Source organism: Podarcis liolepis (assembly GCF_965112155.1).
Source record: "Podarcis liolepis genome assembly, chromosome: 5".
Lineage (NCBI taxonomy): Eukaryota > Metazoa > Chordata > Lepidosauria > Squamata > Lacertidae > Podarcis > Podarcis liolepis.
Window position 1 is genome coordinate 52,340,247 of NC_139556.1, and position 12,679 is coordinate 52,352,925.

A 12,679-nucleotide genomic window follows, 5' to 3' on the forward strand; every position below is an offset into this window, starting at 1 on the left:
GGGAATGTAAAAGTAACTCGAGGTATCTATCAAATAGGAGTCCACTGCAAAAATGCCTTATGACATGGAAATGATGGATAGCAATCACTCCAGCACACATTTGCCACATTAAAGTGGTCATGGAAATTAATATGATACTCTCTGATGCACATAGAACAAATACTATGTCCTAATTGGATGTGTTAATGGTGACCAGGTAGATCAGTCATAATATATTATTTTTTTCTGTTGAAGAAAAATAGTGGTTTGGTTTTGTATTATGCTTTTAGGAACATTCTAATTTGCATTAATACAAATTGTAAACACTTAGTGGTATGTGATAGAAAACGCCAGAGTTACAGAATGCTGCGTGGAGTGCTCCTGTTCAGAGAGCCAGCCAGCCATGCCATTACAGAATACACCATTTCATTCCCCCTCATCAATAGATAACAGATAGGTAGGTAGGTAGAGATACGAACGAACCTTGGGGTTTCTGTAAGCATGCCAATTCCTCCCTGTTGCTCCTCAGTAGTTCCATTTTGGCTATATAGCCATCATCACTGTGTTACCTGAGATTAGCATTAGTACACATGACCAGAGAGCATCTTCAAGTAGGTTCATGTTGTCTACCACTTCTGAAAATAATGTAATTATCCGTGAGTAAGAGAGAGAGAGAGACCGAAAGATAGTGGAGGAGGGGGCAGGGAATCAAGTCGAAGATGTTGGCTAGAAGAACAAATCAAAGGCAGGAGAAATAATCTATGTGCTTAATTTCACATCTGTCCTAAGGTTCATTCCATATTTATGTTATATTTTTTCCAATGTGTTTCTAATAGGGAGCACTAAATAAACATATACTTGCCTTTCCCATCCCTGGTGATACTAGCCATGCCTTGGCAGCATTTCCATAATTGCATTTTATCATTTCAGAACCTAAATGGTTTGATGCATTTATTTCCTCTTCTGTTCTGGCCATCTTCGGTGCCATTCGCAAAGTACTCGGAGCTCTTAACCTGTTTTCTCATAGTTAGTTTCCCATTGCTACACTGAGGAGGATCTTTCTCATTTGCCCCCTGCACTCTGCACCCCCCAAAGCATATCATAATCATCATTATCATCATATACACTCTACCACTCCACTTTAAATACTCAACCTTACAGTTATTAAACATGTATAGTGGAGTATCTGTGGCAACACTCCCATAGATTTTAATGAGACAAAATTACACCAACAATGTTTAACTATATTATGTGCAAACAACTTTAATTTGAATTGTGTCTGATATTGATGGATTTATTATTGCAGACATAAATTCAGAGACAAATACTATAAAGGAGACCAGAATACAAATACAATCCATTTGTAAGCAACCACAGAAACCCATTAAAAAAAACCCCACAAGGATCCCTGGAACAGCAAAATCAGACCATAATATTTAATGAGAAGCAAATAATAAAAAACAAATTTTAACTTTGAATAGTGCCGGAGATCTACCATGCTTCATTCCTGTTGTGTTCTAATAAAACAGGTGTGAGGAACCTCTGGCCTGCTGGCCTTATTAGGCCCAGCACGGGTCACAGTTTTGACCTCAAGGCTGTTTCCCCCAAGTCACACCCACCAGCCCCACACCTGGCAGATACAAATCAGAGCTGGCTGATGATTATTTTCTGAAAATGTTAATACCTTCTCTGTATATTACCTTGTACAAAATACCCCCAGTTCTAAATCAATAAATAGATTTCTTGTATTGGATCAGCTGTGGGCATATTTAAGGATTTCAGGCATGTAAAAATAGTCATAATCCTCCAAATTCATTTGGTGCTTTCTATAGCATTGTCATTCCTACTTTAGATTATCCAAACATAATGGTTGTTCCTCGGTATCACAAAATAAGTGTAGTTGCAATGTTATTCAAAATAAGTGATGATCATTTTAATTTAAATTGTTGTCTTTGAAATGTTAATCTAACCTTTGGTTAATATTTGAGGAACCACCTGTTTGCAGGCTCAGGACAACATCGTTACATCAGTGACAGTTTATGTCTTCTGCCTTCATACTCTTCCTCAGAATTCAGGCCATATTTACCCACTCCCACCCACCCAAAAATCTTCTCATCTCATATCTACTCCAAGCTTACTTGTGTATTTTAACATTTCAATCCTCCTCTCCTTCCCTCATCTACAAGATTATATTCATTTCTTGATTGGGTTTCTGGGAGGATGGTGGGTTATTGAAAAATAAATAATCACATGTTTTGTTTTGTTGTTTCTTTTTGTTAATAGGCACAGTTATGACTCCAAATTATTTAAATTACAACAGTCTCAGTGTCGCTCCATGGTGTGATTGCAGCAATAGCGGGAATGACCTAGAAGAATGTCTGAAATTTCTGAATTTCTTCCAGGATAACACTTGTCTTAGTGAGTACCATATTTATATGCTATAAAATATCTTCAGTGATGTGTTTATAGAATAATATATGCAGCAACCTACAATGTAGGGTCTCGTTTACATAATCAAGAATTAACCGGGGGGGGGGTGTCCTGTATAAATGAGCACAAATTCTGGGGTGCTTCTTCCATAACATGCCCTCACTATCTATGCTGAGTGATTCATCGATTGCTGTATTTCTCAATGGATGCTCTCAACTCCACCCATCAGCATGAACTACCCTGGTACAGCTTAGATCTTTGTTTATGCCACCTCTGTACAGAAGGCTGCATTCTGGCCATGCAAAATCCAGCGGCTTTTACAGCCATACTCACACGTACATTTCTCCATCGAGGCAAGCAACAGGCATTATCACAGCTTGAGGACACATTCCAGACAGGCAAAACCATAGAGCAGGCTAGTGAGGGGTGTGGCCTAGGGAGGAGGCATGGTCTGGCAAAAGGCCAGCTAGAGAGGCCTGGGAGGCCATATAGGGTGCCTGTGCCTGAGTTTTCCCATCTCGGGTTTAGGGAACAAGTAATTTAAAACCATGATTTTGATCTTGGCTGTTTACCTAAACCATAGTTAAGACTAACCCCAGTACCAGGTTTGCATATAATGGCAAACTACAGAGGGCTGAAAACAGAAGGGAAAGCATCCAATCTCCTTGCAGTCATGCTAGAGGAGGAATTGGGAGGGGAGACTGCTGAGCCTGAGGCTCGTACCTGTAGTGCTAAACCATAATTTAGTGTTCCATCTGAACCTAGCCATTATCTCCACATAGGAAAAATGTCATATGGGAACTGGGAAATGGCCTTGTGTTGTGCAGCTTTAGATCTTGGTTAAATGTGAAGTGCTAACTAGGCTGTCAGACCTGTTTTCCAAATTAGAAACGTGCTTCAGGTACAGTCCACATAAATTGAGTTTAAACTCAAGTTTCTTAAAAAGAAGTAACAATGTAGACGTCTGGATGCCTAGCTAGTTAAGCATCAACAGGTCACACTCAGTACTTATGTATAAACATACTTAATTGTTTGAATAATTTGCCAATTTGGAAATGGAAGCATTGCTGCACCAATACATGCTCTGTTTTAAAGAAACACCCCAGTTCCATTGTCCTCTCTCTTGCTGTCGGAATAAAAATGTTAATGAAGATAAAGCAATGACATTAGAGGACACTGTGAGGAAAAATTATACTCACCCTGGCAGAGAGACCTTTTCTTCATGAAGAAATTAAAGGTGTCCCTGTTTTAATAGCATTTCACAGAAGGGGGATAAATGTTCCATTATCCTTTTTTGTTAATGGGCTGACTTTTGTAAACCTTTATTTTAAATAAAAAAATACTAATGATGCACAGTGTATTATTAAGTGTCGGGCTGTTAATCTGCATGTGTTTTAAATATCTGTATAACAGACTGTCACATTCTGTTGGGGCAGTACCCCTTGCCTCTAATCTTTCACCCTTCTTGGCTACCACAGTGGCTCAAAGGATAGGGCTGTGTGTCATTGTTTTGTCGCAATCATTAAAGGTTTCTCAGCCGGCTTAAATGCAAATTACTGGTGCTGGAAAATCATGTGGTACAATCTTCCCATGAATATAGCACTTCAAAATGTAGGTGAAGGGACATCATGATTGAATGAAGAAAATACCCTGCCTATCAAAAGCTACTGCCAAGAAAGATTGTAGGTTAACGCTCTCATTGACATGCATGCTAGCTTTCTATGTGCACATATACATGCTACTTTTCTGTGTGCAGGTAGTCTCATTTTACTCAGGGGTTCATTAAAACCTGTATTTCCCCCTGTCTTTATTCGGAAGAGTTTCAGCCTCAAGAGGACTGTACCACTGGATCTTCTAAATGTGCACTAAATGGTTTGCACATAATAGTCTTTAGCTCCATGAATGTGGGTGATGGTGTTTCTAACAATGATATGTCGGTTTATTTCATTCAGGGTAACTATCTGTCAGTTCTCTGGGATCATTTTTTAGTTTTCTATAATGTGCTGCAAGGCATGAAAATCCATACAGATTTTCCTCACTTCTCGTCACATCAGCCTGCGCATTTCTGAAGTCTATAAATCATTTCCCACATTTATTAGAAGTTTTTTTTTTTAAAGTTAGAATTAAATGCATCTTTCTAAGATAAGAAGTAAAAGTGAAATAATTTATAGTAAGTTGTGGATGCTATTGAAGGAATGTATTAATAACTCCTTGCTCACGTCCCCAGTGAAATGGTTTATTTCTTATACAATGTGTTTGAAATAAGAAATCCCTAAATCCATGCTGAGTCCCCAAAGACCTGATTAAAAACTGTTTTTCTATTCATTTGTATGTTTGTTTGTTTTTTAAAAAAACCCAGCCAATTTACCCTTACCATAAACAGAGTATTTAATCCCATGAAAACCTACAATAAGCCTTTCAGCTTTTCCATTTTCAACTTCTAGTGTGAGTGTGCTTCTCCCACCTATTTATGTATATTTTGTTTGAAGACTAAAAAAGGGGGAAAGAAAAGAAAAATCTTTAAAATACCTCATATTTTTTGTTGTATAAAAACGCCATTATTATAAATAAACCAGTCAGTTCCTTGCTATTACCATTTGGCTTATCAAACATGTTACATTGATGGTATATCCTGGAATGGTGAGCTCAATTATTTATAGACTACCTAAATGTGGGTTCTCTAGATTTTCCTTAGGCCTCATCTACCCTGTATATTTAAAGCAGCATCTTACCACTTTAAGCAGTCATGGCTTCCACCACAGAATTCTGGGAGCTGTATTTTGTTAAGAGTGCCGAGCCTTATATTTCCCTCACAGAACTACAATTCCTATAGTGGTTTAACAACCAGTCTTTCCTGGGAACTCTGAGGATTGTAGCATAAATTGGGTTTTCAACTGCCTACAGATGTACAAATGTTTTGTGTAAATTCCACACTTGGTGCCTTTGTGCCCTGAGCAATCCCACTGCTGATGTGGCTCTATGCTGGCATGTTAAAAAGGCAGCCTGTAAGTCTGAGTTTAAACCATTCTATTATTATTAAAAGCATTGCATTCCTTTGTCAGATGAAAATAAATCTGTGACCCACAAACTTAACGTTGTAGGGATGTTTCCCTTCAGGAAGTTGTTGGGGTAGTGTTGTCCATTTTAAGCTATTTCTTCATAAACAGAATTGGCTCTGTAATTTTTTCTGCAGAAAATGCAATTCAGGCCTTTGGCAACGGTACAGACGTGAATGTGTGGCAGCCCTTACTACCTGTCCAGACAACCACAGCTTTAACTACAACATCTTACAGATCTAAGATAATGGGACCCGAGAACACCAACAATGAAATACCCACCAACAATGACTTACCAGCATGTGCCAATCTTAAGGTAAGGAACTCCTCAGGCAAAGAAGTCTTTGGGTGAAGTGCAAAGAAGGAATAAAGAATTGTGTGTCAAAGGAAGGATGCTTTGATGCACATGCAGAGTAATCAGACAGTCTTATCTGTCCCCTGCTACCTCCAAAATATTGTTGGTGTGATATAGGCACATATTGTATTAAACCAGTCACTCATAATTTCAAAAACCCTTGAATCAATCATAGGCTGAACTGATATAAAAACGAAGGATCAGAATGTGGTACTCTTCCTTGAACTGCAACAGGTTTGGATGGTTGGTTTTTTTTATCAGTGCTCCTGCCTGTATACAAACCAGGTATGGGAAGAAAGTAGGTTGTCTTAATGAGTCATTGGTAGATGGCTGGTGACTTCTGGCTGACCAGATTCTTGCTAAGAGAGGTGGGCCTTGACCTGGTCCAACTAGACGTTTTGTGTTTTTAAGCAAGTGTGTATGCTCAAGATTACTTGAAACAGATTAATTATCGGGGAGGGCCATAGCTCAAGTGGAAGTGCCACAGCTCAGTGGATGGCATCTTCTTGACATACAGAAGGTCTGTGGTTCAATCACCAGGTAGAGCTGGGAATGTTCCCTGCCTGAAACCTTGGAGAGCTGCTGCCAGTCAGTGTGGATACTACAGCTAGATGGACCGACGGTTTAACTGGGTATATGGCAACTTCTTCAGTGAACCATGATAAGTCTAGTAAAAAATAATAATTGGGAGAGTAGATTGTGCAATACTAAAGTCAGGCCACCCCTGAATAAAATGTTATAATTCTGTGGCCCTAACTACACACTATATGCAAACATTTAACATAAAAACCACTCCAGACTCGTTACAAACCGAGCTCAAGTACTGAAGTTTTGCCTAATCTCATAATCTCACCAGCACAGTTGAAATACTCCACCACCACAGCTGCCCCTTCTTTCTAAACATGTGAAATTCTCTTAAACTCCTGTACTGACTTCCTGCTACTCCGGGATACAGCACCAGCTTTTTGTGCTTTAGCCTCCTAAGTCAGCCTTGGCCTGGCCTCTCTTATCTCTCTGCTCTTAAAAATCTTTGCATCCCTGTCCATGACCTTCAGCTCCTCTGCCACCTAGGGAAAAGGTCTCCTGCTCTCTCAAACAACTCTGCCTTTTCTCTGTATCGTTGGAACTGCACTCAATAACACCTGTGTGATGTTACATATCTTACCTTGCAGCTGCCTCTTTAAAACCTACTTGTGCCATATTTTAGATTGTAAGCTCCTTGGGGGCAAAGACCAGTCACCACCATACAGCCTGGGGGCGGGGGGAGAAAGGGGGGGCGGCAGCAGGAAGGACCGTCTCAGCCCAACCAAGCCAAAATCTTGGACATATGTTTAAATATTTTAAAAATTCCCCCAGATGCCCATGTTCTATGTACAAGACGACCCCCAATTTTTTACCATTTTTAAAAAGCAATAAACCTTGTCTTATACACTAAAAAATACAGTAAATAAAGATTTCCTCTGCCATGGGTATATCTGGTCAGGCTGCCCTTGGAAGCACCAGTGCCATCAAGTCTACCCTAGACCACAAGCGATGACAATGTAAAAGTGGTTAATTTTTATTACTATGAGGATTCATCCTGAATATGGAATGTTTGTGAGGAGGAGACTTCTGTAGGTGAAATGGGCCTGCTGCCATGTTAAAAAAAATGCCTTGCATTTTTTAAGGGAAAAGCAGCAACAAGATTTCTGTAATGAGCAAGTGTCAGCCTGTTGACCGCATTATGTCAGATAATGCTGGGAATTCAGGGGATAAGTGTAAATCTTCTCTAGTAATAAGCATTTAGCCAATTTTCTAAATGTTTTAAATATAATTTAGTATAAAATGGCAATCTCCGTTCTGCATTCATGGTGCATCTTTTCCTGCAAAGAGACAACTCCTTTCAGAATGGTAGCAACATCAGGAGGAGGAGCAGCTTGCCTGCTCTGGCAGAGCCACAACAACAGCCTCCCAGCAGCAGCATCCCTAGGAAGTTGTGGGAGGAGCAACTTTGGGGCTGTGCAGATGCACTGGCAGTCAATCTGCAGACCCACAGATGTGTCTGCGCAATCCCAATGTCACCACCTTGCCCTCCCCCTTTGGGGAAGGGCCAAAGCTCAGTAGTAGAGCATCTTTGCATCCAGAATGTCCTGGGTTCAATCCCTGCCATATTCAGGTAGGGATGGAAATGCCCCCTTTCTGAAAACCCTGGAGAGCTGAGCTGGATGGACCAATTGTCTGGCCCCAGTATAAGGCTGTGTCCCTTGCTCCCTCATAGTATATGGTAGGGACACTGTTTCCAGAGCCACTCTTGGTCAGGAGTAAGCCATGAAAACAAAGGATTTTCCTGAGGAACTGGAAAACTTTGTTCCTCTTACAGGGCAGGAGTACAGGGTTCCAAAGTCCCCTTTAAACACCACCCTAGCTGTTCCAAAGCTACTTACTTGTGAGCATCTAGAGAACAAAAGCTCAAAAATAAATTATCAGTGATGTGAGTAGGGGCCTCAGGTTGCTCCTTTCCACAGAACCATCCTTTCCCTTTATGGCTGGATCATTTAAACATTACCCCGGCTTATCAGGAGGTGCCAATGAAAAAACAGCTTCCATGCAGGTAGGGTATTGTTTAAAAAGGCCTCAAAGTTAGAAGGCTAAATTAAAAGAATACTGGTACACCATGAAGCAAGGGGAAACAGGGAAATAACCATGATAGGGCCACAACAATAGCCTCCCAGCAGCAGCATCACTAGAAAGTTGTGGGAGCAACTTTGGGGCTGTGCAGATGCACTGGCAGTCAATCTGCAGACCCACAGATGTGTCTGCGCAATCCCAATGTCACCACCTTGCCCATCTGCCTGCCCTCAGAGGCCAAGACAGTATAGACATGGGGAGCCTGTGACCTGCACTCGTAACTCCCCTCAGCCCCAGCCAGAATGGTTAGGAATGATGGGAGTCCACAGGTTATTCACCTGTGCTTTAGGGGCTTTTAAGTGATTGTAATCCCTTACCTCTCCTCCCTATTTCCGGCCCACACACTATCAGCATTGAAGCCCACACAGACAGTGACAGGGACCAGTTACAGGCAACTCTTTTGAGCTACTCTGTTCTCCCTTGATCTTAGCGAGTACAGCACTGCCAATGGATACAAATCACGCTGCTTTTTCTTGCAGCCTTTAGAAGATTTGTCCCCGTGTTCCCTCTTCAACAAAACACCTACGTCCCTTGCTGTGTTTCCTATTTATGTTCACCCACTAACCAATTACAAATCCATGAAGCTTCCATGCCTGCTGTGGCCTGAACCTCTGAGTGCCGCATTGAAGCTTTTAAGCCCAACTTCTGACTAAATCCTGCATGCAGCTTGCTAATAACAATACTAATAAACACTCAGCTTTAATATAGCTGCTTATGATCTCCAAACACTAGGCATGGTGCTGAACACCTGCAATTTTCACTGAGGCTCATGAAGGGAACCCAGAGCTAAGTGCTTCCCTGCGTGCTGTGAATGGTGCTTAAGCCCTTGTCTTGAAGACTAATCCTTCCCCTGCACTCCCCTTTTAGAGCCTGTTCTTCTAAGGAAGTAAAAGATGATCCACACTTATTTGCACTCTGCACTGAAAAGCCGTGCCAGGTCCTCAGGCCTGAGAGCACATAGGTATTGTGCATACATTCGTTAATTACAATATACAATTAATGCATTGTATGTTTCTCAGTAGCATTCTGCAGTATCATAGAACTTCAGTTAGAATACTCTCATGCAAAGGTTTTATCCGTTCGGATTTGTACCATGTATGCTGTGTTAGAGAAAAGGGGTCTATAGGAAGGATTGTCACAGATTGTGACTGCAAAAACCCATGAATGCAATCTCAGCTCAACTTTTCCCTGCATTTCTCCTGCATGTTGTGGCTGCCAGAACACTTTCCAGGCAGACAAGGCCACTGAGCCTGAGGGCTCATGTAGACTTCCGCTTGTCCTACTGCATTCCCTCAGGAAAACTCGTTCTTTAGCGCTGGATCTGAGCAAACGTCAATTGGGTTTTCTTCAGATGGATGTTTGCTCCAATTTGGTGCTAAACAGCAGCTTTTCCTGGGGAAAGATGTGGAGCAAACAGAAAACATCCCGAATCCATTCCTAGAAAGCATGAGACAAGCAGAAAACTGCTTGGTCCTAGGACCATGGGTGCCTGGGGCTGTGCACGCTGTGGGCACTCGTGTGCCTGATGTCAGCATGCCCCATGTGCGTGCTGACATCACACACGCATGTCAACATGCATGCTGACATCACACACGCACACCCCCACGGTATGCATGGCCCCAGCACAAAAAATGTGGGTGCCCGGCCCCTTCATGGGGAATTTTGTGTTTACACCCTCAAATCTATGGATGCAAGTCTGCTGGTTCCCTCAACCTTGGCGGCAGCAAGGTCTTATAATGGGAACTCTTGCAAGAGGCTTCCCTTTGATCCTGCAGCAGCATCTTAGGCATATGGATCAATGTGAAATGGATAGCAGAATCCATGAGAACTACATTTCCCATGGATTGTTGCAGCTTGGACAATGCCAGTGTAGCACTGAGGCGCTAATAAAGGCCCTACTGGAAGGTCTCTCTGTTGCTGACAGAGCCACAGCCTAAATAAGTTTATAAAGCTTCCAGTTCAATTCAACATTTCATTATTTCAAATTGCAAAGAGATTTTAAAAACATTACGAGAAGGGTAGAGTATTCCACTATGTAACAGAATGCTAATATTAAATGAAATCTCATTTGGAAATGATATTAGTGAAGCAACAATTGATTTCAAGGCCTAACATTTCTAACAAACATCTGAATAATGACTTCAAAGATACTGAATGTGCCATGTAAGCCCAATGAAGATCATAAGTTGTATCCAGAAAGTTAGTTGAATTGCGTTCCCATTGAAATCAGTGGTATTTAAATTAAGTAATAACTACCTTGTCCCATTGATTTCAGTGGAACCTAAGTGCAACTAACTTAACCTGGATCCAGCCCACAACACTTAACAATGGTTTCTTAAGTGTTACGTCCAAACACCTTGGTTTGGCTACAAACCAAAGTATGATTCCATGGTTTGAAGCAAATTTTCAAGTTTTGGTTAGTTAAGTATTAAATCTGCCCTGATAAAACCATAATGGGTGCAAGGTGATAAGCATTCCTTGCTGATGTCTCCTAGGTTAAACCATGGTTTTACTGTAGACTTGCTTGGGAGAGGGGGGTGGTTCTTAACCAGGGTTAAGTAACAAACCTGTTAATCACTAACCATAGTTAAACATCCTGTCTGCACAAGGCCACATTATGTTTAACTATCTGTAGCTTTTCCACATACAAGAGCAGGGATCATGGAAATTAGTGAAATCTTTTATTGCTCTGGGGCATTTTTAAGACCACTTACAATAAGCCTGAAAAAAGAATGCATCAACAGTGGCTTAGCCTGTATCATTCTTGCTGATAATATGATGTGCAATTAATTCTGACATGGCAGTTTGGCAGGCTACCTAATGCTCTGTACTTTACTACCTCAGGAGGTTAGTACTTGGCAATTTCTATGACATTTTATACAAATCAATCAAATACTTACCATCATTTTATTATAGAAGAATAATATATCTTCCAAGCACTTTTCTAAGGAATGATTTGTATGTGAAATGCATGCACACCAGAACACCTGCACACACATTGGATGGGTGCTGTGTTGTCTGGTTTTGTAATCCACTACAGTTATACCTCAGGTTGAATGCGCTTCAGGTTGAGCGTGTTTGAGTTGCACTCCACGGCAACCCAGAAGTAACGGAGCACGTTACTTCCGGGTTTCGCCACTTGCGCATGTGCAGACGCTCAAAATGACGTCACACACATGCACAGAAGCAGCGAAAAGTGACGTGTGCGTGAGCAGAACGGATCCCGTTTGTATCCAGAGGTACCACTGTACTCTGCTCTAGAGCATTTTAGAAAGGAGCTTAAAGGCACACTACTCTGGTACTGCTGTTCTGACACAATTCTGACTGGCAGCAGGACACAAGAGAAGAGAATAGTGTCATTGTCTTGGTGAGAGATAATCAGGGTGTATTCAGAGATTTTGCCAGGGAGTCACAAAGAATGGTCAATATTTTCTACTATCCTGCAATCTCACTTTCAGACCCGAATGGAAGTATTACCAGTACCACCCCACCCCGGTTTATTGTGGCACTATTTCTGGGAGTAGAAAATGGGTCTCATGATATATTGTAAATATGCATTTTTTAATTTCTGTTATATGCAGATATTTGGCAAAAAGTTCTGTATGAATTTACTCTCTGTAAGCAGGTTACATTCTACAGTTTTCTGGATCCTAGCAGTGGTCTGTCTCTTGATGAATGGGGCAAGTATCAAATGCGGGGGGGGGGGGAGTATATATATAGACACAGAGCAACAATAGAGGTTTCCATTCCCTGCTAAATAAATGGCTATCTGCTGTACACAGTTAAGTTTTTTGCCTGAGTCCATGTGCCTAAACTATCTCGCTTAACAGTTTCCACCGGCTGGAGCTGTCTGCTCCCCCTTTTCTGATTTTGGTTCCTCCTTCCCCCTCTTTTCCCCAGTAGGCTTCCAAGGGGCAGAAAGCTCATTTATAATGAGCAACACTTATTGCACACTCTCAGGTACCTCCATTTTCTCCTTCTGTACAGCAGGCTCCCAGGAAGTGGGGGAACCAAACTGAAGCAGCTTTGCCAGCCAGCCCTTCTCCTCCTACACCTTCCTTCCCATGACAGGTTCCCCGGGAGTAGAAAAATCAATCAGCAGCCCCTCAGCTCTTTGACTGCTCTCCCCATCTGGATGCCTGGCAGCTAGGCTTCTAGGTTACTTCCACATGGACTCTCACTTTGTTCTCCA

At 41.6% G+C, this 12,679-nt stretch overlaps 1 protein-coding gene across 1 annotated transcript in view; it reads left to right on the forward strand.

Moving 5' to 3' along the window:
* Positions 1-12,679, forward strand: part of GFRA1 (GDNF family receptor alpha 1) — a 187,129-nt gene that overhangs the window by 149,583 nt on the left and 24,867 nt on the right. Inside the window, exons 6-7 of the mRNA XM_083504983.1 lie at positions 2,263-2,397; positions 5,603-5,781. Of these exons, the coding sequence (XP_083361109.1) occupies positions 2,263-2,397; positions 5,603-5,781 (314 nt within the window). The remainder of the gene's footprint in view (positions 1-2,262; positions 2,398-5,602; positions 5,782-12,679) is intronic.